At 47.6% G+C, this 27,290-nt stretch overlaps 1 protein-coding gene across 1 annotated transcript; it reads right to left on the bottom strand.

Moving 5' to 3' along the window:
• On the bottom strand, window positions 1-25,522 carry ADGRG5 (adhesion G protein-coupled receptor G5). Its single transcript, XM_049787405.1, has 13 exons — window positions 25,517-25,522; window positions 23,544-23,692; window positions 9,985-10,103; window positions 9,711-9,801; window positions 8,883-9,027; window positions 8,388-8,504; window positions 7,554-7,670; window positions 5,861-6,013; window positions 4,574-4,689; window positions 4,108-4,376; window positions 2,866-2,983; window positions 885-1,165; window positions 1-107 (listed from the first exon to the last, which is right to left on the bottom strand). Exons 1-13 carry the CDS (start codon window positions 25,520-25,522, stop codon window positions 1-3), a joined length of 1,788 nt encoding a protein of 595 aa, XP_049643362.1.
• Between the last annotated feature and the right edge of the window lie 1,768 nt (window positions 25,523-27,290).

Below are 27,290 nucleotides of genomic sequence, written 5' to 3'. Positions count from 1 at the left end.
CTACTGTGTGATCCGGGATGTGCTGACCGTCTCCATCTTGGTTTCGGTCTTGATCTTGGCTTTTGAGTGGTACTTCACGGAGCAGAACCACAGGGAGAGGAAGAAACCTGTTGGGGCAGAGCAGGTCAGAGAAAACTCAAAGCAGCCTCTCCCATGGCCCAGAAACCTCTGGAGCTAGAGTTGCTGCCCCCTGAATATGGGGACAGGAGAGCAGAAAGGATCCCAGACCCCCTCACTATCCAAGGCCAGATGGGGAGAGTTGGGGAGTTGAGGGCCACCCTCAGCAAGTTCCCAGAAGTAAATCCCAAGGCAACAGCACTCACAGTAGCTTGCCGGTAGACCTGAACTCATCACTGATCCTGAAACTCTTTTATTTTTTTTGGGGGGGGGGTCACACCCAGCAGCGCTCAGGGCTTACTCCTGGCTCTATGCTCAGAAATTGCTCCTGGCAGGCTTGGGAGACCATATAGGAAGCCGGAATTCGAACCACCGTCCTTCAGCATACAAGGCAAACACCCTACCTCCATGCTATCTCTCCGGCCCTGGATCCTGAAACTTTTTAGCACACTTTAGCACACACACACACTCTCTCTCATTTGTACATACACTCTCATGCAAGCATGCATGTATGTGCTCATACATGCACTACACTCTCATATTGCACACTCACATGCATATCTACATGTATGCATGGTATCACATGTGTGTGCATTCCCATGTATACATATTCATGTGTGCACATAGGAACACAGGTATGCACATTCTCACATGCACTGACACACACGCTCTCTCATATACACATATTCTTTCTTTTTCCCTCTTTCATATATATATTCTCTGTCCCCCCCCTCTCTCCCCTCCTCCCCTGCCACCCTACCACGTACCATAGAGTGAATTTACGATGGTGAAGATGAAGAGCTGGGGCACCAGGAAGACACCGAAGGGTAAGAAGAAGCCCAGAGTCCAGGAGGTGCCCAGCAGCACGGTGAGACCCAGCACCGAGACCACGTCCCGCCTGGCCCGAGCGCCCAGCGCCTGCCCCCGGGCCCGCAACCCTCGCAGTGTCCGTAGGGCCCAGCCCAGCACCAGTAGGTTAAAGAGGCAGGTGATGCCCCCGTAGCCAATGACCAAGGTGGCGCGCACCTTGGAGCTCCGCACCCAGCACCTGCAGGCAGGATAACAGGGTGGGCGAGTGAATCCCAGTCAAGGGCTCTAATCATCCCAACCCAGAGGAAATCGGGTTGGCAGTGCCCAGCCCAGAACCCATCTTTCCAGCTGTAGGGGTTCCTTCTACCCTGCCACCACCTGCCCTGTGGCAACTATCTGGCCACTCGGGGATTGTGATCCCAGAGAAAGGACTCCTGGAGACGCCCCATTCCACCAGCTCCTCCCCATGCTGAGACGCTGCACGACGCTGCCTGGAGGAGGCGCCCTTGCGAAAGGACTGAGGAGCAGAGGGAGCATGAGACTGCAGAGCCAGGGAGGGATTTGGGGAGAACTGGTCATCAGAGCCCTCCCAGAAACCTCCCTACGGTCCCCCCAACCTTGAACCTTGATTCTCTAAGTCCCATCTAGGCAAGCGCCACCCCAGCTCCCCAAACTCTGGACTACATGCTTTCATGCATCGGACCACGGGTTACTCAAGGAGACTCCACAGGCCCACAGATGCAGCATGGGCCCTGCCTACACCTGAGCTGAGTGCGGCTTAGGGACAACACCTGAGTCAGAGGCCTAGGTCAGACTACTGGCAATAGCTATCACCATCAGCTGCTGGGAGGGAGGGGGGTGTCCCAACCACAACAGCCATGAAGCTCTGTGAACATATTTGGGGGATTTGGGGATTCATGCCTGCCAGGCTATAGTGGGATAGTGTCATCCAGCCACTTTCAAGACAGTGTGTCAGAGAATTTCGGAGTTCAATGGCCTTTAAAATAAGATTTGTGTTTCAGAGTATGTCTCCTCTCACCTGTCAGAATGGCTAATATCAGGAAGGTCCACAATGGCAAATGTTGGGCCAGAGCAATAGCATAGCAGGTAGGGTGCTTGCCTTGCATGTGGCTGACCCAAGTTCCATCCCCAGCATCCTATATGGTCCCCTAAGAATCCCAGGAGTGATTCATGCATGTAGAGCCAGGAGGAAACCCTGAGCATCAACAAGTGTGACAAAAATGGCAAACATTAATAAGAATATGGAGGAGGGGGGCCCTGTGTGCTAGAGTATAAAGGTGCCTAACATATTAACTCCAGAGATGCCAGAGGATCCAGCAACTCTGCTTTGGGTTCTTACCACAAGAGAACAAAATTCTAGCAGGAAACAAAACAAAACAGAAAAGCACATAAACTGCCATGTTCCCTGAGGCTCTGTTAGCCAAGCTGTATGCCCGTGGATGGAACGTGGACAAGGGCCACTGAGACACATGAATGAAGGGAACCCCTTCATTTAGGGAGACCTCTCTCAGACCATCTCCTTCTCCTTTTCTATCTATTCTCGTAAAGCCTTTTCTGAATTCAAAGAAAAAAAGAAAAGGGAATCATTTTTTTACATAAATGGTCTTGGAGGGCATTATATGCTATATGAACAAACTGGATGGGAAAAGATACTCTGCTCATGCACTGAGAGGGTAAGGGCTGGCATAGACACAACCCCCAAGGGGAGGTGACAGTCAGGTGTAAACTGAGCCTTACTGAAAGCTAAGGATGCAGCAGGACACAAAGGGCCAGTGAGTGGGTCCCAGGTCAGAGTCTGGGCTTCCTAGAGTTGCCCCTCAGGGAACACAGGACCCACAGGATGTGACTCAGACCTGGAAACACAGCTCCTCCCAGCCCTCCAACATCCCGGCTGAGCCAGCATACACAGACACTCACATGGACGTGTTCCGGGCATCCAAGTTATCACCCGAGCGGGCAGAGAGGGGGACTATGTAGTGCCCATACATGGAGCTATCAATGGCGAGGACTAGAAGCACCAGGAATGCAGGGAGCCCTGCAATGGATCAGAGACAGGCAGTCATGACACTGGGGCAGAGTCCACTGTACAGGGGAGACACAGGGAAAGGGTCTCTGTGTGTGGTCCATCCCAGGATCTTAAAGAAGACTATCCCAGAGAATCAGGGTCCCAGGGCTCCAGGTGAGCACACTTGGATGGGAAGCCTGGAGCCAACAGAGAAAAACTTGAGGGACAGGGAGGCTAGGATGGTGGCAATGGTGATGGTGGTGTTGGAGAGGGGATAAAGTGGGTGATAATGATGTGGGAAACATGGCGGAGGGGATGGTGGTGTGGAGAGAAAAGTGGAAAGAAAAGTTTGTAGACAGACATTGCCAGGGCATGCCTAAGCTTTTAGGGGGGCTCAGCCCACCAGATGTATCCTCAGATTTTCCTGGTGGGTAGGACTAATTTAACCCCTATGGGGTTCCTCAAAAGGCCCACTGTGGATGCCTTTTTTCCCTGCGTGGATGGTTGAGGAATTTCCAAAGAGATGCCTGGCATTACATTTTCAGCCAGTATTTGACTATCTCTCCTTTGTATAGATCAGGCAAAATAATAGCCTCTATCATATAATTTGGCTCAGAAATTCCAGCACCAAAGTTATTTGAGTACCCCTTTTTCTGGATATAGCCAGCCCTAAAAGCAAAGACAATGTTTCTCTCCTTTTCAAATATGTCCTTTACAGCTGCAGTTTCTGGTAATCAAGGGCGTAATCAGAATACAGATTTTGACTTTGGACCCTCCTTTAGAAATAGGGAAGCTCATTCTTGGGGATTTGGTACCTCCCTTCATTTAACCTCTAAAACAATAGAGTCCAGCCTAGAAAGACCAAGTTTCGTGGAGGAGGTGATGGAGATGGCATGGAAGTGATATAGAGGAGGGAGACCTGGTGGAGGTGAGGGTGGTGATGGAGACAGAAGTGGTGGAGGTGACATCTGTATTGAATGGGTGGTGATGATGGAGGCGGATGGGGTAGAAGAGATGCTAAGAGTAATGTACGAAGTGCTTCTGAGTGTTGGCAGGGATGGTGGCCAGTGGTTATCCTGATGATTAAAGTGAAGGGACCAACATTCAGTTGAGGTGGACCTCTCAACGACAGAGGGGTGCGAAGCTATGCTTACCCCAGCCCACCACACAGAGCTTGAGCACGTAATGACGGAAATAGCAGTTGTAGACGCGTCCCAGAAGGATGTAGAGGTTGAAGCCCTCGATGGCTGTCCAGGTGAAGCAGCTGAGCAGCAAGCAGTGTAAGATGGCACCCAGGGCTTTGCACAGAGCACCAGAGACCTGGGGAGTGGCCAGCATCGGGCTCAGCAGGAAGGTGATGGTCAGGAGCAGCACGGAGCCGTGAAGGTTCATGTGGATGTACGTCAAGGACTCACCCTGCTTCCTGTAGGAGCGAGCACAAACCCCCGGGCAGTACAACCCCCCTGAACTCACAGACATGCAAGGATGGAGACAGGCTCGCAGTCACCAGCAAAGCCTGCCTCCCAGCTCCCACTCTCCAACGAAGCCCCCCTCTCGGGAAAAAATGCAGGGTGCTGAGCATCTGCGGGTGAACTGCACTGCTCTGGGACAGGGGCCAACCTGGTGTGGAAGTGCAGAGGGGCAGCGAGCAGCGAGGACACGATGGAGATGCTGCAGCCCACGTTGCTGATGTAGGTGAGTGGCTCCAGCACTTGAGGTGGGGCTGGGGCCATCTGCTGTGAGACAGAAGGGGCGGGGAGGGGTTGGGAAATGCCCTTCCAGGCCCTGCCAGTGGCAACTGCCAAGACCTAGGGGGAGGTCCTGGCTTGAGAAGGGCCCTGTGGCTTTCTTATCTTCCTTCCTCTGTGAAACCCTCCCTCTCTCTGCTGAGGAGGCCCCTAGCAATCTCCCCTACAATTGTTGAGGAGCACCTGGCATGGCCAGTCAGTACCCACCCTCCTCCTGCCCACAGTGATTGGTTAAGGAATAGGCATGGGCCCGGAGAGATAGCACAGTGGCGTTTGCCTTGCAAGCAGCCGATCCAGGACCAAAGGTGGTTGGTTCAAATCCCGGTGTCCCATATGGTCCCCTGTGCCTGCCAGGAGCTATTTCTGAGCAGACAGCCAGGAGTAACCCCTGAGCACCGCCGGGTGTAGCCCAAAAACCAAAAACCAAAAACCAAAAAAAAAAAAAAAAAAAAAAAGGAATAGGCATGAGACACACTCAAAGCTAATTGAACTGTACCCCAAGTCTCTGGCAGTACTAGGTAAGTGAAACTCATTCTGTGGGACAAATGCTGATCAGACATGAGTCTAAAGTTATTGGACATCATTACTCCCCTCAGCACAAAGTAAACACAAGTACAAAGGGCCGGGGAAATAGCTCAACGGTCAGGGAAACAGTTTGCATGTAAGGATGCCAGTTTGATCCCCCACACCTTTCCAGCACCTCCAGTTGTAGCCTACTAGTCACTACCACCTCTGGATCCAAGTAGTGATAAATTACCAGGCCCCAGCATTGAACCATTCAGTCCAGTTGGCTAAGTATAGCCTAAGTAGTCCCCAGGCATTCTGGCATGTTCTCTCCCATCTAAGATGCAATGGTGAGACAGAGTCCTGGATCAAACCAGGGATGGTTCCTTATTTGGGGGAGGAGGTGTTACACCAGGGGTGTTGAAGGGTTAACATCAGAGGGTGATGAGGGGTACTGGAGAGCAAAGCTGAATAGGCTGAACACAGGCAAACCCTTAACCCTGCGCTATCTCTCTGGCCCATTTCTCTTTCCTTAAGCCCATTTGAGTTGAATGTTGTGTCCCTAGTATCAGCTTTTATTCAGGAGAGGGTCCCCCTCACCCCAACACACACACACACACACACACACACACATGTAATGAACCCATGCACTTACCATGAGAACTGCAAAGTAGCTGAGGTGGTCACAGCTACAGTGCACTTCAGAAGATGAGGGGTGACTGGTGCGACAGCCCTCAGGGCTCCATGTCCCCCAGTAGCGCTGGCTGGCTCCCTCCTTCCAGAAGACACAGGTTGCTGTGTAACCTTCCTGAGGGAAGACATTAGAATCAGGTGTGTCCAAAGGGTGAAGGGGAGGCCTAGGTCCAAGTATCTAGAGGCAACAGACTCAGCTGCACCCTGTGGGCATTTCCCAGGACTCTGAGAGTGACTGGGGCTGGCGACAGAACTTCTCTGAGCCCCAATTTATTAATCTGAAAAATGGGGTCAGTTATTCCCCTTCCTCACAAGAACTCTGGTTTGTCTGTCAGGTGCCCTCTGACTAGCAGTTGGGGTCACATGTGTAAACACTACAACTACTTGAGTAAGCAGTCCAGGAGAGCACCACAGTCAAGAGGGTGCGAGACCCAGTCGCCTGGCATCGCAGCATCAGCAGCAAAGGGAAGGAAGGGGATAAAAAAACAAACAATATAGAGCCCGGCGCAAGAGTATAGTGTGTAGGGTGTTTGCCTTGCACTCAGCCACCATGGGTTCAATCCCCAGCACCCCATAAGGTCCCGAGTATCGTCAGGAGTGATCCCTGAGTGCAGAGCCAGAAGTAAGCACTGAACATCATTGAGTGTGGCTAAAAAGAAAATATCTTTCCTTTAGACAAATAATAGAGGGCTAGAGTTTCTGTATATAGTACAGCAGATAGGATGTTTTTCTTGCACGCGGACCACCCACGTTCAATCTCCAGCATCCCATATGGTCTCTTCGAGCACTTCCAGGGATGGTCCTTGAGTGCAGAGTTTGAGCACCATAAACTGTTGCCCAAATTTAAACCAAAATATATACATATATACATATATATGTATATATACATATATATATATGACATCTTCCCATTGGAAACAGCATTGGGTCATGCCCCCTCCGTGAGAAATCAGATTCATCCACAGACATCCCCACAGCAGGAAATAATATAGGTATGGAGAAAATTGAGAAGGCAGCAGAATCGGGGTGAGGTGGGCTAGAAGCACAGAAGTTGAGGTTTCCGGAAATGCCAGGGACAGAACACTGGAGCCATCAGCCAGAACAGCCTTTCTGCCTTCCTGCAGGATCCCATCAGCACTTCATTCGAGGACACACCCCTCCACCAATGGCAGCTCCAGAAATCTAGCCACGTGACTGGGGCCAACCCAATCAGCATAGTCCATCTACTGGGCCCAAGAATGGAGACCCAATTCAATTGGGTTCCTCTCTAGGGCTCTGATGAGAAATAGGCTGCTGGAAAAGAGAGCAGCTAGTTCAGCTCTAAGGTCTCATCTTGCCGCAGAGCTGGAGGCTGAGCAGGACAAAAGCAAGCCAGGAGGATGCCCTATCTACCTAGGATCTCAGCTCTAGGGGAACTAAACCTAGCGTGGACATACTGTGTGTGGGAGCCTTTCTGGCTTGCGGTAGTTTCTTGGAACTCCAAGACAGGCTCCAAGGGAAAAAGCTTCTCGCTCATCTTTCTTTGACCAGAGTTTTCAAAGCATGATGGAGTCCAGACAGCTGTGTCTAAGATGGTAGCACAGATCTAGATGCTCAGATCAGTGCTCAAAAGGGAACTGGGTGGAAAAGGGGGAAGAAGAGGCTCCCAAGAGTACCAGGCTCCTGTTGTGGTAGAAGCGTATGGCCACTGACTCCTTGAGGTCGTGCACGTGTTCATGGCCCAGCTGGGCCCCCAGCACATAGTTATTGAGCAGAGATGTCTTGTTTTCAGTCTGGAGGGAGTGACAGAAAGAGACACAGGAGGTCCTGGGTGAGAGCCAAGGACCCCTGCTGCAGCCCTACCCCTGCAGCTCCCCCATTCTTAGATATGGACATAATCTGGGCTAGAATCAGACTTTGTTTAATGGGACTCACGCCTGACTGTGCTCAGGACCTACTCCTAGTGCTGTGCTCAGCGATCACACCTGGCAGTGTTCAGGGAACTATAGTGGTGCCAGGGATGGAAACCTGGTTAGCTGTGGGTAACCCTGTACTATCACTCAAGCCCGAGCCCCCAGCCTTTGTATATTCTGTTCCCCCAAAACTGTCACTGCCTCAGCTCTCCCCCACATCCCCCACCTCCCAGGTCTACTTCTCTGTGGTCCTAATTCATTAGCAAACCAAAAGTGAAAGGATCCATCTCCAGATGCACCCCTGGACTTGATACCACTCTGGGCTCACTCGCTCTCCTCACACTGGGCAGCCCTACAATCAAACTTCAGCAGGTCTAGAACTGAGCATGAAGTAAGCTTCTTCCATCCCCTCTTCACACTGCAAGTCCCATTTGCTCACTGGGGCCCCGAAAGGGAGAATGATCAGCTCAGCAAGTGAGCTGCATATTCCCCAACACCAGGCTGTGGCATGAAGCTCAGTGGCCTCAGGATGGGCCCCTACCCACCTTTACTACACACACACACACACACACACACACACACACACACATCTCTGACCTGGAAGAAGGTGGTCATGAAGAAGTAGATACAGATGAGGCGCAGCTTCTGGGGGCGAGCCTGGCAGGCAGTCTGGGTCAACTCTGCTGGGAAGTTCATGGCATGTGTGGTCTGGGCCTGTAGGGGTCACAGGCTGGATGTCACTGCTTCCACTTCTGTGCATCCGTGTCATGATTCCATCCCCACCTCATCCTGTCAATCTGCATGTTCTTCCTCTTCCATCCCACTCATAGTGCTGGATCCTGGCCTCCTTCCTGGCCTTAGTTGGGGGGTCACCAATCTCGTCCAATGGGCCCCGAGGTGAGTATCTCCATTCCTAGCTCCGCTCATGCCAACGATGTCCCTGAGGACCCTCAGAGCACCCCCATCTCTCACCCACAGTTAGAAGCGGCAACTCATAGCCCACGGGGCATGGCCTGGGTGTGTGAGAGAATCATGGACCCTGAAACGCACTTCAGGGTGAGGCACTGTCTGCCCACTACCCTCAGGGCCTGCTCCTCTGACCTTGTCAAGAGACAATCCGGTAAAGTTGTTGCAGTACAGGTCAAAGGCCAGACTCTGTATTCTGGGTGTCCGGAAAGTGCGTTGGGATCCCTGGAGGCTGATGTTCAGCAGGCTCATCTCCAGGTCTCGGACAACACTGAGGGGAGAGAAAGGGCCCAAGTTTAGAGGTGTTAGAGATGAGCTTCCCTCCACAAATCCTGTCACTCCCATCTTTGTCTGGACCTTTATGCCTGAAGTCTTAGCGAACTTTTTTTTTTAATATCTTTATTTTAGGTACTGTTTTACAGAGTTGTTCATAATACAGTTATTTCTGGCATTCAGTGTTCCAACACAAATCTTAGCACCAGAGTAATATTCCCTCTACTTGTCACCAGTTTCTTCACATCCCTGAACTATGCTCCTTGGCATGTATTAGTAATTGACTTAATATTGTTTTATACAACTAAATGGTGATGAAATTATAAGGGGGGAAACTTCATTAAAGGAAAATTTGTGAAAATTTTCATCTCTCGATAGGATCATTATTTCATTATCTGAAAGTTACTTTGAGACCTAAACCTTTGGACAGTCCAGCTTGAGTCTTACGTAGAGTTCTCTGCCCAGAACACAATTCAGCCCCTGAATTCTGGCGCCATTTTGAACAGTCCATTTTCAAGGAATCTCCAGTACTTCTTACAAACACAAAAGGAGAACTATGAGTCTGTACTAAATACCAGCAGGGTCCAAACTATACAAAACCCCTAGCACCTGACCCAGGGTATGAGCTGACGGTGGGTAGGGGCAGCAGTTTGTAGGCAGGCAAGTAGGGACCGAACTCACTTCACAGGAGACAGCATCCTTGACCTCCCCTTGGACTTGCTGGCCAGTTTCTCCATTCTCTCCATCAGCTTCTGGGGGTCTTGGCTGGTCTCTGTGGGGAAGCACCAGGCCTACCTTGGTCTCTATCTACAAAGTCCCCCTCCTCCTTCCAGCTCTCTGGGCTTCGTGGACCACTATTCACCCCAACTGGTAACCTCATGAACACCCCATTTAATCCCAGTGGTTTGAGGCCTCACCTTTCACTGTCCTGGGTCAGGTAGCCAGGGGCCAGGACCTCCATTCCACAGGCCCGCTTCCCCACTTACCATGAGTCCCGCACTGGGCAGTTCCAAGACATAGGCAGAAAAGAAGGACAGTTCTGTGGGGACCCATGCCTGGTCCAGCTGCTCCTGCCTGGAAGGGAGCAGACAAAGTTTATATCTTACTGGGGGCCGGAGAGATAGCATGGAGGTAAGGCGCTTGCCTTGCATGTAGAAGGTCGGTGGCTCTAATTCTGCCCAAAAAAAAAAGTTTATATTTTACCATAGGCAGACAAAGTTTATATCTTACCATAGGTTTCCTCCCCCACCCTCACTTCCACATCCCACAGTAGGGGATACTGAGACTCAGCCAAAAACAGTCGAGTTGTGCCAGAGGTTACATGAAAAGAAGAGTCCTTGATGCTTGGTCCCTGCCACTGGTATTCACCGGAGACACCTCCCCATGGAGGGTGTCATTGGGCCCTGACCTTAGCCATGGCCATGGGACTTAAATGTCAATTTGTCCCTCTTTGCCCTCATTTTGCTCGATTTTTAAAATGAACTAATAAAGGGCCGGAGCGATTGCACAGCAGTAGGGTGTTTGCCTTGCACGTGGCTGCCCAGGACAGACCTGGTTTAGTTTCCCAGTGTCCTATATAGTCCCCTGAGCCAGGAGAAATTTCTGAGCACATAGCCAGAAGTAACCCCTGAGCATCACCGGGTGTAGTCCAAAAAAACAAAAAAAATGGGGGGGGGGGCAGAGAGATAGTGATGGGAGCCCCTTAGAACAAGCAGAAAACTTAGCTAAAAAGCAGGGCCTTGTGACAAACACATAGCTAAAAAGCAGGGCGTTGTGACAAACACAGAACTTTGCTAAAAGCAAGCAACCTTGAGAAATAAATGTAAACATTTAAGATTTAAGGCTTGTACAGAAACAAAGAAGGCACAGAATTTTGGTCCTGGGAAACTGAGTCTAAATTATGAGGTCCCCATTATCTGCACATTCCGACCTGCCTGAGATGGGTTCCATTATCAGTGCGCCCCAGCCTGATGGAGATGAATCCCATTATCTGTACATTCCATCCTACTTGCTGATGGGCCCTGTTATCTGGACAGTATGGCCTGTTCAATGTATCTATTTCCTATCGACATATTTACGAGCAGAACTGTGCCCACAAAAAGAATATAAGCCGGGCCTTGAGTTTCAATAAACGGAATTGGAATTGGATTTGGATCTGAAATCCTTTTCCCACTCTTGTCTGTCTCTGTGTCTTTGTCTTTGTTTTTGCACGATCTCCCTCCAAGAAAGAATAATCACATCTTAATAGGTGTCCCTGCAAGCAGGGGCACCCGCAAGATAGCATGGAGGAAAGGTGTTTGTCTTGCAAGTAGAAGGACAGTGGTTCGAATCCCGGCATCCCATATGATCCCCCGAGCCTGTCAGGAACGATTTCTGAGCATAGAGCCAGGAGTAACCCCTGAGCGCTGCCGGGTGTGACCCAAAAACCAAAAAAAAAAAAAAAAAAAAAAAAGAAACAAAAAAATATTAATAAGATGCTCCTTAAGCAGCAAACTCAAGGGCCTGAGAGCTCAGTGGACACAGCTTTGCATGCCGGAGACCTGGGTTCCCTTATCGGCACAGCACAGTCCCCTGAGCACTGGGACCACAAAACAAAATGTAGAGCTGGAGAGATAATACAGAAAGTAGAACACCTGTCAGTCACAGGCCATCAGTTTCTGATACCACACACTGTTGCCTCAAGCAATACCAGAAGCGAGCCCTGATCACAATCAAGTATGCTCCCAAAAGCAAAGCAACAAAACAAAATAAAACAAAAAAAACAAGCAACAAAACAAAAAAGGCAGGGGCCAGAGTGATTTTACAGTGGATAGGGTGTTTGCCTTACATGCAGATAAGCCAGATTTGATCCCTGGCATCCTGTATAGTCCCACCATAGGCCACCGCCAGGAGTGATTCCTGAGCACAGAGCCAATAGTAACCCCTGAGCACCACTGGGTATGACTCCAAAACAATAAAATAATAATAATAATAATAATAATAATAATAATAATAATAATAATAGAGTTTGAAGCCAGAGAGACAGAACAATTGGTAAGTGATTTATCTTACAGCTACTCAGGATTTAATATCTGGCATCCCATATGGTTCTGTAAGCCTGCCAGGAGGAATTCCTGAGTGCAGAGGCAAAAATAACCCCTGAGCACCACTGAGTGTGACCCAAAAACAAACAGACAAAAATAGAGGTCTCCATGTTCCATGAATGGAAGAAAACAATCAAGTTTGATCTTGTAAAAATTTATTTTAGGGGCTGTATTGATAGCATATAAGTTAGGGCATTTGCCTTGCATGCTGTCGACTCAGGTTCAATCCCCAAACTTCCTATATGGTCTCCCAATCCTGCCAGGAGTAACTTCTGAGTGCAGAGCCAGGGGTAAATCCTGAGCACTGCTGGGTGTAGCCTAAAAAGCAAAAAAAATTTAATTTTTTGTTTGCCTAAGCTTAGGGATCAGTGATGCTCGGTGGACCATATGTGGTGCCAGACATCAAGCCCACGTCAGCTGTGTACAAGAAAATCACCTTATCTGCTGTGCTATCCTTCCAACCAGAGAGATGATTTTGAGAAATGTTTTTCAGAAATCTTGCAAATTAAAAACTGAAAGAGAACACTAACTTCAGGAAAAGTAAGCTGCCCAAGAAAAAAATGTACTGTTGCTGCACAAATTATCTTTTTTGTTTGTTTGTTTTTGGGCCACACCCAGCGGTGCTCAGGGGTTACTCCTGGCTGTCTGCTCAGAAATAGCTCCTGGCAGGCATGGGGGACCATATGGGACACCGGGATTCGAACCAACCACCTTTGATCCTGGATCGGCTGCTTGCAAGGCAAACGCTGCTGTGCTATCTCTCCCGGCCCTGCACAAATTATCTTAATGGGGAATAAAATGTATACAGCCAAGGGGTGGAGAGATAACACAGCGGCATTTGCTTTGCAAACAGCCGATCCAGGACTTAAGGTGGTTGGTTCGAATCCTGGCATCCCATATGGTCCCCTGTGCCTGCCAGGAGCTATTTCTGAGCAGATATTCAGGAGCAACCCCTGAGCACTGCCGGGTGTGGGCCAAAAAACTAAAAAAAAAAAAAAAATATGTATACAGCCAAAGGGCCAGAAAGTTAGTACAGAGGTTAAGGCTTGCATGCAATTGAAGCTGTGGTAATGGTTTGATTCCTGATATTGCATATGGTCATGATTCCCCCAAGCACTACCACAAGTGGCCTCTGAGTACAGAACCAAAAATAAGCCCTGAACACTACCAGGTGCGGCCTGAAAACCAAAATAATGATGATAATGATGATGTGTGTATATATACATAAATACATAATAGAAACATAACCACAATGTAGAAAGTATACATTGTGACCATGAAAGAAATCCAAGAATATGGAAAAAAAAATCTTCATTTTCAGTTCAATAGTGAACTGAAGTCACAAACAACTAAGTACTGGGACTCGTGATGTATGAACAGTCTAGAAAAGATTGAGGAGACCTATGAAGGGCTTCATATTTCTCTGGGGAGGAAGCAGATGATTAAACAGGGAGTGGTCCAAGTCTGGGTGTGAGCTTGGTTGATAGTTTAGTACCCTGGGAGCCCCCAAACCCAAAGGGAGTAACCCACTTCACTCTTCCTGAAGAGGTACTGAGTTGTGTAGGCTCCTGAGAAGTCCCCTTGGAAGATATAGACATAAAAGAACTGAAGGGTTTGAATGTGGATTTGGGTAAGCCTGGAGAAGTCTGTCCAAGCTCCAGACCATGTTGAGCACCAAGGGGTGAGTGGCTGCTACTGAAACATGTCTGTAGCCTGTGCTGTGAGATACTCACCTTGAAGGTTCTGCCAGGTCCCTGAATTTTCTGTCTAAAGCAGAAGGTTATTAGTTAATTATTAAATAAATAAACAACTTGCCTTGGGGCTCAAGGATGTGACTCATGGGGCCAGATCCATTAGCATAGTAAGTATGTTTGCCTTGTATGCATTTTACCCAGGTTCAATCCCTGGTACCCCAGATGGTACCCCAAACCCTACCAGAAATTATTTCTAAATACAGAGCCAGGAGTAAGCCCTGAATGCCACTGGGTGGCCAAAAAAGTCACCTATCCAAGGATAGGTTTGTGTTTCAGTATTTGAGCGCACATCTCTGTCACTATGACCAATCCATCCACTACATTTTCTGTCCTTTGTTATCTATCTGATATAAAAAAATACCAAGCTACTGAGATCATATTTGATGTAAAAGCCAAAATGCATTGCAAAAATATCACTATGGCAGAAGAGAGTACAGTGGTTAGGGCACGTGCCTGGTATGCAACTGACCTAGGTTCAATTTCCAACACCACAGAGTTCTCTAAGCATTTCAGGGTACAGCCCTCAAGGCCCACAGCATTGCTAAGGTGGCCAGGGGATCCCCAGCACTGCAGAGCTCAAGCAGTATCACATCCTCAAACCCTTGCTTTGAACAGCCAGCTTGGTTGGCCAGGAACAGTTGGTGGAACCCTAGACCTACTGAGCCTACTGAAGCCCAAAATAAATTCATACACCACAAAAGGCATGAGCGAAAGTAAGGATCACTTGTAAATTTCTTACACTGTATTTTAAGTATTGAAATGTAAAGGTTAATTTTATTTGAAGATAAATTATTGCAAGTTAAATATGTCTACTATAAACCTTTCTGCAACCACACCAAAAAAAAGACCACATGATATAGCTAATAATACAATAGTAGGGCTAACAGAAAATCATAAAAAGATACACAACCCAAAATAAGATAGCCAATATGTACAAGAAATTAAGAACAGATGGAGGAAAGAGAAAACAAATTGCAAGATGATAGCTTTCAACACAATTACAGAGGCTGGAGAGCTAGTACTGAGGATAGGGTGCTTAATTTACAAACAATCTACCCTAATTGGATCCTTGGCATTCCATATGGCATCCCAAGAACTTCCAGGATAATTCCTGAGTACAGCTGGGTAGACCCCACCACACACACACACACACACACACACACACACACACACACACACACACACACAAACCAAAATTATATTAAATATAATACATGTTCTCAAAGACAAAAATTGCTGGGGCTGATATCACCAGGGCTTCTTGGAGTAAGTGCAGGCACCCTCCCCCGATATCTTCCTTCTTCCAGGAGCCTTGGTCCCTAAGATTCTTAGTATTAGTAATAGTGCTGTTAATCTCTGGACAATTTCATCTGTTTTATACAGTCATTCATATAGGAACACACCAAATTTTTTATTTTTTTGTTTTTTGGGTCACACCTGGCAGTGCTCAGGGGTTACTCCTGGCTCCATGCTCAGAAATAGCTCCTGGCAGGCATATGGGATGCTGGGATTTGAACCAATGACCTTCTGCATGAAAGGCAAATGCCTTACTTCCATTCTATCTTTCCAGCCCCTGGAACACATCAATTTAACAGAATGGACAACTAACAAGAGCTTACTAAACCTTCAAAATAAAAAGCAAAACTTGTCCATTTAGATTATAAAATTAAGATTCCATTATATACTGCCCCTCAAAAAAACACATTATATATAAAAATAACAAATGCATTTAATGCTAATCATAAGTAATATGGAATAGTCAGCAATTTAATATCTGAGAAAGAAAAATCTTGGGGACTGGAGAGATAGCACAGCAGTAGGGCGTTTGCCTTGCATGCGGCCAACCCAAGATGGAGTTGGGTTCAAGTCCCAGCATCCCATATGGTCTCCTGAGCCAGCCAGGAGCGATTTCTGTATACAGAGCCAGGAGTAACCCCTGAGCGCCGCCAGGTGTGGTCCAAAAGCCAAAAAAAAAAAAAAAAAAAAAGTCCAAGCTAAATATACTGATAGGAATAAAGATGATGTAGGTTTGATGGCATCAATTTTCTCAATAAAATATAATAATTTTAAGTCTATGCACCTAATAGCAGAGTTTGAAAATAAATCAAGATTTAATAAAACTGATAGGAGCTGGAGGGAAGAAGCATACAGGAATGAAGATCTTGCTTTGCATAAAGCTTAAATCTTAGGCACCACATATGGTTCCCCACACACCACCTGGGGTCACCCCTGGACACAGAGTCAGAGCACATTATATGTAGCCTAAAAACAACATCAACAATATAAGATTAATAGAATTGAGAAATGCTGAGGCCGGAAGATAGCATGGAGGTAAGGCATTTGCCTTGCATGCAGAAGGACGGTGGTTCGAATCCCGGCATCCCAGATGGTCCCCCGAACCTGCCAGGAGCCATCTCTGAGCGTAGAGCCAGGAGTGACCCTGAGCTCTGCCGGGTGTGACCGAAAAAACAAAAAACAAAAAAAAATAGAATTGAGAAATGGATAAATCAATTATTCAAGTTGAAGAATGCATATTTTATTTATGTTTTGTTTCTGTTTGGGGGCCACACCCAGTTGCACTTCAGACTCTCTCCTAAGTGCCCAAAGTACCTTCTGGGGTGATGGAGATTGAACCCAGGTCAGTCACATGCAAGGCAAGTACCATAGTCTCTATAAAATCTCTCAAGTCTTCTCTCTTTGTTATTGTTATTTGTTGTTGTCATTTTGTTTTTTGTTTTAAAGCCATCCTTGGCAGTGCTCAGGGCTTACTCCAGCTTCTGCACTTAGGAGTCACTCCTGGCAGAACTTGAGTGCAGAACCAGGAGTGACCCCTGAGCATCACTAATTGTGGCCAAAAGAAAAAAAATGTCAATACCAGGGAAGTTGTTAAATAGTAGAACATGTGCTTTGCACATGTATGAGACCCTGGATTCCATTCGTGGTAACCCTCCTCCAACAGTAAAAGAAGAATGAGATGCCAGAGAGATAGCTTGGAGGTAGGGCATTTGCCTTGTGTGCAGAAGGATGGTGGTTTGAATTCTGGCATCCCATGTGGTCCCCCGTCCTGTCAGGGGCAATTTCTGAGCGAAGAGCCAGGAGGAACCCCTGAGTGCTGCCGGTGTGACCCAAGCGTGCGTGCGCGCGCGCGCACACACACACACACACACACACACACACACACACACACACACACACACACACAAAGGAATAATGAATTCCATAGTTAACAGAGGGAAAAGCCTATTAACTTTTAAAAGTTTCTGTTTCCTTTCTTTTTGTAAGAGAGAGAGAGAGAGAGAGAGAGAGAGAGAGAGAGAGAGAGAGAGAGAAGAATGAATCCTAAAGTACTTTGAAAGGAAGAAATTAAAAAAAAAAAAACTTAAGGGGCCAAAGAGATAGCATGGAGGTAAGGCGTTTGCCTTTCATGCAGAAGGACGGTGGTTCGAGTCCCGGCTTCCCATATGGTCCCCTGTGCCTGCCAGGGGCAATTTCTGAGCGTGGAGCTAGGAGTAACCCCTGAGCGCTGCCAGGTGTGACCCAAAAACCAAAAAAAAACAAAAAAAAAAAACAAACAAACAAACTTAAACCAATGAAACAGAAAATATAAGAAGAATAAAGTTCAATAAAGCAAAAGCTGGTTACTTGAAGTGTATAAGGGGCCAAAGAGATAGCATGGAGGTAAGGTGTTTGTTTGCCTTGCATGCAGAAAGACAGTGGTTTGAATCCCGGCATCCCATATGGTCCCCCAAGCCTGCCAGGAGTGATTTCTGAGCATAGGGCCAGGAGTAACCCCTGAGCACTGCCAGGTGTGGCTCAAAAATGAACAAACAAACAAAAAACAATATAAATATATAAGTGTATAAATCTCTAGCTATAATAATCAGATGAAGGGCCGGGCGGTGGCGCTAAAGGTAAGGTGCCTGCCTTGCCTGCGCTAACCTTGGACGGACCGCGGTTCGATCCCCCGGTGTCCCATATGGTCCCCCAAGCCAGGAGCAACTTCTGAGCACATAGCCAGGAGTAACCCCTGAGCGTTACTGGGTGTGGCCCAAAAACCAAAAAAAAAAAAAAAAAAAAATCAGATGAAGAGTCTGTAGGTGCTGTGAAGGATTTCCTTGAAGAAGAGCTTGTCCCTTTCTCTCTGAGCACTATTATATTTCAGATCTTTACAACTCCAGTAACTGCAAAGACAAAATCTGAGCTCAAGTTCTTCATTTCTTTCCTCCACCACCCCAGTTTTAGGTTTTGTGGGTCTTCCTGCTTAAAGCACTTGGGTTTACCTGAGTTTCTCCCTCACTAGAGAAGAAAGATGCACTCTCCTGCTGTCCTCTTTCCCTCTCTCCTCATTTCCTCTTATCATCATTTTTGGTTTGATATTCTGATGTTTGTAGAGCTAAACTTCTTGTGGTTGTTGTTGCTTGTTGGATTTACTGAGTTCCACCTTACTCAGTATTTGTTCTCCACCCTAGAGTGTGGTCTGGTTCTTGCTAATAAAAAGCCCTGGTCTCAGAAAAATAGGGCATTTTTTCCAGTCTTCCTCCACTAAGCTACCTGCTGCTTAGGAGCAAAGGCTTGTTGGAGTTCCTGAACCTCCGTTTACCCCTTTTCACTGTGTGGATTATTTCTTGTGTTGGCATTTTGCTTCCAGACCCATGTCTCTCCAGGTCCTGGTTTTGGAGCCTAAAGTTTCCTTCTCAGTTGCTATTGTTATTTGGGGAGTCATACCTGGCCATGCTCAAGACTTACTTCTGGGCCCGGAGAGATAGCACAGCGGCGTTTGCCTTGCAAGCAGCCGATCCAGGACCAAAGGTGGTTGGTTCCAATCCCGGTGTCCCATATGGTCCCCCATGCCTGCCAGGAGCTATTTCTGAGCAGACAGCCAGGAGTAACCCCTGAGCACCGCTGGGTGTGACCCAAAATCCAAAAAAAAAAAAAAAGACTTACTTCTGGCTCTGTTCAGGGATCACTCCTCATGAGCTCAGGGGACAGTATGGGATGCTGGAGATCAAACCCAGTTTGGTTGTACACAAGGCAAGTGCCTTACCCACTATACTATCACTCAGGCCCCATGTAAAGATAAATCTTAACCTACAATAAAATTCCCCCTTTAGGAGAATGGTTTCATGATTCAAACAGTTAACTATGATCATTTATTTAAAATACACATTAAAGGGGGCTGGTATCTTGGCCTTGCCCAAGATACCTGGGTTTGATCCTCTGCATCCCATTTGAACCCCTAAGCACCTCAGTGCAGAATCAGCTGAGTCCTGAATACCATCAGGTGTGGCCCAACAAATAATAATAATAAATAATAATAAATATACATATAAAATAATATAATAAATATACATCAGAGTCAAGGTACAGGCTCCTTCTGGAAGCTGAAAGAATGAAATGCCTCATGTCATTCATGGTCAACCCTCTCCTCACCACCAATAATGACTTATTTGTTCTCTAATTTACAGAGGGTTATTCTGGTTTTGCTTTGCTCACATCCAGGAATGATCAGGGTTTATTCTGTACTCCTTGTTCTCAGGGGATTATATGTGGTGCTTGTCAGCTGAGTATAAGGCAAGCACCCTACCCACTGTTCTATCATGCTGGTCCCTAATCTAAAGTTTTCACTTGTCCAAATGGTCAGGTAAATGGACTCAAAAGACTGGGGCTAGAGAGGGGTTACTCCTGACTGCTCTCGGGATTACTTCTCCAAGTGGCTTTGTCAGACCAAATGGGGTACTTGGGATCAAACTCAACTGCAAAGAAGGCAAGTGTCATGCCCACTAGACTACCTCTCCAACCCCAGGAAATGATATTTTATGTATCTACCATTTTCTGCAACAAAAATGACCAGTCCTTTCTCTTTCGGTTTCTGCATTTTGAGTCACACTAGACAGTCCTTCCCCACAGACACAGTATAAAATTATTTTGTTGTTTTTGCTTTAGTTATCATCCAGCTGTACTTGAGGGCTACTCCCACATATATTTGGGAATTGCTCCCAGTGATGCTCAAGGGATCATGGGGTGCTGAGCACCAAATTCAGGGTTCCCACATGCACTCCATATGCACTCAGCCTTTGACTATCTTTTTGCACCCCCCTCCTAGAATTTTTAAGGTTTCTCTTCCTTTTTTTTTCTTCCTTTTTTTTTTTTCTCTTTCTATCTTTTTGCTTTTTGGGTCACACCGGACGGTACTCAAAGGTTACTCTTGGCTCTGTGCTCAGAAATAGCTCTTGGCAGGCATGGGGGGACAATATGGGATGGCGGGATTCAAACCACGGTCTGTCCTGGATCAGCTGTGTGCAAGGCAAATGCCCTACCACTGTGCTCTCTCCGGCCCCAAGGTTTCTCTTCTTTTTGGGGGAAAGGATGTCACACCAGAGATGTCCAGAGCTACTACTGGTTTTGTGCTCAGGAGCCCTCCTGGTAGTGCTCAAGGGACCATATTCAGTTCCAAGGAGAGAATTCTGCTTAATTGCATACAAGACAGCATCTTGAACCTTGTGCTAGCTCTTTAGACTGTAAGGGTTTGTTTTTATAGACATCCTAGCTCTCTTGCCCCAGTCCTGTGTGGCGCCCCAGTCCTGTAGGGTCTGTGTTTCTTTTCCTTTTTTGGTATTTTGGCTATACGAGGCCATACCAGGTTGTGCTTAAGGGTTACTATTCTGTGCTCTGGGATCATTTCTGCTAGCTCTGGGGACCATATGGGATGCCAAGGATCAAACGTGGGTCAGACATGTGCAAAGCAAGTGCCCTATGAACAGTACTATGGCTCTGGCTCCAAAAGGTTCAGTGTTTCTCCCTGACTTGTCATTCAGTTGTTGATACAATTTTGTTTGTTTGTTTTGGGGCCACACCGGTGGTGCTCAAGGGTTACTCTTGGCTCTGTGCTCAGAAATCACCCCTGGAAGGATCAGGGGATCATATGGGATGCTGAGGCTCAAACTCGGGTCAGCAGCATGCAAGACAAACTCCCTACCTGCTGTGCTATCTCTCCAACCCTATGAATACTATTTATTACAATATGTGTTTGTTTTGAGAGGAGAGGGTGGGACATCACTCAAGCCAAGCTTGTGCCTGTATGCATGAGACATGAGGACTGTGTGTAATATTCCGAGAGAGAGAGAGAGAGAGAGAGAGAGAGAGAGAGAGAGAGAGAGAGAGAGGTAAAGAGACTGAGAGAGATTGGCATCAAATATCTTGTTCTCGGGGCCGTCGAGGTGGCGCTAGAGGCAAGGTGTCTGCCTTGCAAGCGCTAGGCAGAAGGACCTCGGTTCGACCCCCTGGCGGTTCGATCCCCCGGCATCCCATATGGTCCCCCCAAGCCAGGGGCAATTTCTGAGTGCTTAGCCAGGAGTAACCCCTGAGCATCAAATGGGTGTGGCCAAAAAACCCAAACAAACAAACAAACAAAAATATCTTGTTCTCTCTACCTAGCTGAATTACCTTAAGGGATTCACCTTTTCTCTCAGAAATTTAGTCATCAGATGAGAAGAAAGTTAAGGAGGTAGTGAGCACCATTATAGGTGACAAAACTGGGGGGGGGGGGGCTGACTGTACAGAAATCCTCCCATCAGCCATTGTGACTACCCTCTCATTGCACCAATGGGGAAACTGAATCCCAAGTGGGTGATGTGAAACCCAGGTCGTTGGCAGGCCCAGAAGGAAAAGGAACCCCCCCCCCCATGATACCCTCACGACAGCTGAGGAATCAAAGTCAAAGCAGAAGTGGCCTCTCCTTCACACACCCCAAATAGAAGCTGTGGTTTCTATCCCATTTCCCGGTGCAAACTGTGAGCCCATTTCTATTTGACCTCACCTCCCTCTCCACTCTTCTGAGAGGCCACCTCATAGCCTGACCCCAAAACAACCTTGGGTTGTCCTTCTCCGCACTAGTGTGCTCTGGTAACAGACAGTTCAACATGGTTCTGACTTTCTTTTTTTTTTTTTTTTTTTTTTGGTTTTTGGGCCACACCCGGCAGTGCTCAGGGGTTACTCCTGGCTGTCTGCTCAGAAATAGCTCCTGGCAGGCACGGGGGACCATATGGGACACCAGGATTCGAACCAACCACCTTAGGTCCTGGATCGGCTACTTGCAAGGCAAACACTGCTGTGCTATCTCTCTGGGCCCGGTTCTGACTTTCAACACGGTTTCAATAGGCTACAGTTTTAGTTTCTGAGTCCAGAGCTTGCCCCTCTTTGCAGACCTTCCAAAGTTGAACATGTGTCTAGGTAGGTAGATGGCTGAGGAACTGGAAGTGCCTACTCACCCTGGGATCCATCCCCAGTACCACATGGTCCTGAGCCCACTAGGTGTGTCTCCAAAATTACAGCAACAGAAGATCCCCTTTAGGCCAAGAAGGGGATGGGGAGGGGCCCACAGAACCTAACAGCTGTTCCCTGACTGTGCCTACCAGTGTTCAATCCCAGGCTGAGATTCAGACAGAAATTCTCCAAGATATCCCAGAGATTCAAACACTCTCAGTATCAGGGCTCTGAGTCCAAGTCTGCAGCCAGGGCCTTTGGATTCCTGCCTTCCTCTCCAAAGTCCACCAGATGCACCCACAATGCACACCAAGTGCTGACTCAGCTGCACTTTCAACCCTCCTTGCTGATCCCCAACCCTTAATCTGCTGCCCCAGAAGTGAGCCGGGAGTCTGGCCCTAAAAACAAGAGGGCAGCAGCAAGCTCAGCAGGCTCTCCACAGGCTAATTGCAGAGTGGCAAGATCCTGCCCCCAAGACACTGTCCCCAGCTGCAGCCAGAGGTACCTGCAAGGAGCTGCCAGACCTTCACCCAAATACCTGAGGTGCAGGCTCACTATCCCCACTTTTCTGAGGTCCAGAGGAGAAAAGTCAGCTCACTTGCCAGAGGTGTTGAGTAGGATTGAGTGGCCATGACTCAAGGGTCCCATGATGGCCTGTTTCCAACCTGTGGGGGCCACAGCCCACTGTACTGGGGGTACACCGCCGCACAAGAGGTCACAAAATGAAACTGGAGCGACAGCACATAGGAGAAGGCATTTGCCTTGCACATAGCAACCTGGGTTCCATCCTCAGTAATCCATATGGTCCCATGTGTCCTCCAGAAGTGATTCCTGAGTGCAGAGCCTGGAGGGTGCCTTGAGCATCTCTAGTGTGGCCCAAAAACTAAAAGGAAGTCACGAAAGAATAAAGATGGAAGCCTGGCCCTGCTGAATGATCTGGCCAAGGGCAGGGTCTGGAAAGTGAGGGAGAGAGGTCACTGACCTGACAGTTGTACCCTGCTGTCCCCGCTGTCCCTCGCTGTCCCAGATAGGATCTGCTGGAAGAAGAGGAAGTTGGAGCCTCACTGCTGCCTCACACCAAGTCCGTACTCCCCCACTTCTCTCTGTTCTCTTCAGCCCAGACCTACGTGCCACACTTTCGCTTTACTTCTTTCCTCGACCCCTTGGTTTCTTCTGAGCTGAAGCCACATAGGTCTCCTCCCCTTGGAGCTCAAAGCATTTGGGGTGGGTGGTGGCTTCCTGGGCTCTGGTGAGGGAGGAAGGCTAGACACCATGGTGCCTACAAGACTCACCTCAGCTCAGTGTCTTTGGGCTTGTTTCCCCATCTGCAAAAAAAAAGTGTTCAGAAGATTCCTGCTCAACCTAAGGATTGAGATCTGTGATGGCAAAGCCTTTGAACGGGTCACCTCACCCACCACATGGCCATCACAGGCTGTAGGGCTGGGTCAGGCACAAAAACTTTCAGCCTCAACTTCCCCTCTGGAAAGACGAGATGGTGCCAGTGTGGGCCCTTCAAAGGTGTAGGCTGCCTGCCCCCAGGTTTCACACGGAAGCGTGACAGGGCCTGGCCCAGAGAGGCTCTGAGCTAAGCCCTGCTAAAAGCGTTGGGACTGAAGACTAGAGCAGTGGCACAAGCAGTAAGGCTGCCTTGCCCGCGCTAGCCTAGGACGGACCAAGGTTCGATCCCTGGCATCCCATATGGTCCCCCAAGCCAGGAGCAATTTCTGAGCGCATCGCCAGGAGTAAAATCTGAGCATCACCGGGTGTGGCCCAAAAATTTATTAAAAAAAATAAAAAGTGTTGGGACTAAACCTCTGGACTCTGGACTAAAGCCTGGACAGGGCTCAATCAGCTGTTTCTTCCTCTATAGGAGAGGGGTGTGTATAAGGATGATGGCCATCTCTGGAAACCCATTCTGGGCTCTGAACCTTCCACAACTGAGGTTAGAAGGAATGATGAGGGGCCAGAGAGATAGCATGGAGGTAAGGTGTTTGCCTTGCATGCAGAAGGTCCATGATTCGAATCCCAGCATCCCATATGGTCCACTGAGCATGCCAGGAGTGATTTCTGAGCATAGAGCCAGGAATAATCCCTGAGCACTGCCAGGTGTAACCCAAAAATAAAATCATTAAAAAAATTTTAAAAATAATTTTTTTAAAAAGGAGGAGGGGCCAGCGAGGTGGCGCTAGAGGCAAGGTGTCTGCCTTGCAAGCGCTAGCCAAGGAAGGACCGCGGTCCGATCCCCCAGCGACCCATATGGTTCCCCCAAGACAGGGGCAATTTCTGAGCGCTTAGCCAGGAGTAACCACTGAGTCTCAAACGGGTGTGGCCCGAAAAACCAAAAAAAATAAAAGTTAAAAAAATAAATGAAGAAATGATGAGTTGGGGGAATGCTGGTAGTGAGGTTTCTTGCCTCCCCACCAATTCCCAAATTCAGGTTCCCCCAACTCTACAGAGCCAGGTCTTAAGGTTTAAGAGATCAGTGGGTTTCTGAAAGAACATTTATCACTTCTCTCTTTCTGCCAGATCCCCAGTCAGAGTCCCTGAGAAAACTGAGTTTTGGTTTATGGGATTTTTTGGTTTGGTCTGGTTTAGGGTCCTCACCCGGTGGTGCTCAGGACTTATTCATGGTTCTGCACTCAGGAATCACACCTGATGAGTGATCACATATGAGAGGCTGGGAATTTAACCTAGATCTGCCATATGCAAGGCAAATACTCGACCCAATGTACTATTGCTCTGGAAAGTTGTTTTTGTTTTGTTTTCCAGTTTGGGATCACACCAGCGATACTCAAGGCTGACTCCTGACTCTGCACTGAGAATCACACCTGGCAATGCTCTCAGGCCTTACTCCTGGCTCTGTACTCAGGAAGTACTCCTGAAAGGGCTCCTGGGACTATATGGAATGCTGGAACCAAACCCTGCTTGGCCCCATGCAAGGCAAATGCTTTAGCTGCTATACTACAACTCCAGACCCTCTCTGGGAAAGTTCCTACTCAGGAATAGTCTGTTTTACTCCAGGAGTATGAAGGCATATAGTGAAGTCTCAGAAGAGTTGCCATTCTCTCTGCCACACCAGATATTTCCAGTTTCAGCCCAAGTTCAGTCCAAAGGGATAGATAAAATTCATCCGGGCCAGGAGCATGAGGTCAAGCCAGCACTGTGGCATCCAAAGGGCTGTCTGGAGTTGGGAGTTTTAGGGACAGGAGGGGGGAAAAAGGTAAGTGCAGATTGTACCAAGGCTCAGAATTTGCTGTTGTGGCACCTTCCTCCCTCTGAGATTACAATGAGGGACCAATATCACCCAGCCCCCAGGGTGTGTCAACTACTAAAGCCTACTAGTTGGTAGTCAGAGCTGGAACAGTAGTACAGAAGTTAGGGCACTTACTTGCATGTGGCCGACCCAGGTTCCAACTCCAGCATCTCATATGAGGGGCCAATACCACTCAGCCCCCAGGGCTGTAATCAGTGAAGATCAACTGCTAAGGACTACCAGTTGGTAGTCAGGGTTGGAACAATAGTACAGAAGTTAGATCACTTAGTTGCATGTGGCAGACCCAGATTCCAACTCTGGCATCCGATATGGTCCCTTGAGAACAACCAGAACAATTCCTGAGTGAAGAACTAGAAGTAACCCCTGAGCATTGCCAGGTGTACCCTCTCCAAAAACCAGCAATAAATTAAATAAATTAATTAAATTAAAAAATGAAAAAAATAAACTGGTAGCCCATACCCATTTTGGTTCCTTGAATGGATAGACCTTTCCTCTTTACTCCCTACGAAAGATAGTCTGGAGGACCAGAGAGATAGTATAGTGGGTAGAGCACTTGCCTTACAAGTGGCTGATCAAGATTCATTCCCAGTCACCCCATGGCTTGAGCCCTGCCAGGACTGGTCCCCCAAGCACAGAGTCAGGAGTAAGCCCTGAGCATGGTAGATTATGGCTCCTCCAGCAAAAAAAAAAGAAATAAAAAAGAAAAAGAAAGAAAGAAAAAGGAGAGAGAGAAAGAATCTGGAAATTGATTTTGCTTCTTCTCTTAAGAACCAAGACTCAGGGGCCGAAGAGATGGCATGGAGGTAAGGCATTTGCCTTGCATGCAGAATGTCGATGGTTCGAAACCCAGGCATCCCATATGGTCCCCTGAGCCTGCCAGGAGTGATTTCTGACCATAGAGCCAGGAGTAACCCCTGAGCACTGCCAGGTGTGACCCAAAAACCAAAAAATAAATAAATAAAAAGAACCAAGACTCAGGGCTGGAGTGATAGTATGATAGTACAGAGAGTTGAGTGCTGACTACCACTGGGTATAGCCAAATAATAAGAACAGGATTCTAACGTAATGTGGGGACTAATGCTTGAGTTCTACATCCAGCTTCTGCATTCACTATCCTTATCCTCCAGGAATCCCAAGAAAGAAAGCTGAGGGGCAGGAGAGATAGCATGGAGGTAGAGTGTTTGCCTTGCATGTAGAAGGATGGTGGTTTGAATCCTGGCATCCCATATGGTCCCTTGAACCTGCCAGGGGCGATTTCTGAGTGTAAAACCAGGAGGAACCCCTGAGCGCTGCAGGGTGTGACCCAAATACAGAAGAAAGAAAGAAAGAAAGAAAGAAAGAAAGAAAGAAAGAAAGAAAGAAAGAAGAAAGAAAGAAAGAAAGAAAGAAGAAAGAAAGAAAGAAAGAAAGAAAGAAAGAAAGAAAGAAAGAAAGAAAGAAAGAAAGAAAGAAAGAAAGAAAGAAAGAGAGAAAGAGAGAAAGAAAGAAGAAAGAAAGAAAGAAAGAAAGAAAGAAAGAAAGAAAGAAAGAAAGAAAGAAAGAAAGAAAGAAAGAAAGAAAGAAAGAAAGAAAGAAAGAAAGAAAGAAAGAAAGAAAGAAAGAAAGAAAGAAAGAAAGAAAGAAAGAAAGAAAGAAAGAAAGAAAGAAAGAAAAAGAAAAAGTTGAGCTCTTGGGCTGATAGAAGCCTTCCCAAGCATCTCCCTGACTGGTCCTCTGAGTACCAGGTATGAACATCTCAGGATCCCAAGTCCACAGAAGAGACCAGTCTAGTTTCTTCTCAGACACCACAACAACCACACAAGGGATGTCAACTGTCCCATGCAAATTACAAGACCATTGAAACTGCTGGTCTTGCAAAAAGTGTGAACTTTCCCGATATGAGTGGCAT

Source organism: Suncus etruscus, chromosome 14 (genome assembly GCF_024139225.1).
Source record: "Suncus etruscus isolate mSunEtr1 chromosome 14, mSunEtr1.pri.cur, whole genome shotgun sequence".
Lineage (NCBI taxonomy): Eukaryota > Metazoa > Chordata > Mammalia > Eulipotyphla > Soricidae > Suncus > Suncus etruscus.
Note: the sequence above shows the minus strand (reverse complement) of the source record. Positions and strands in the feature narration are given on the sequence as shown.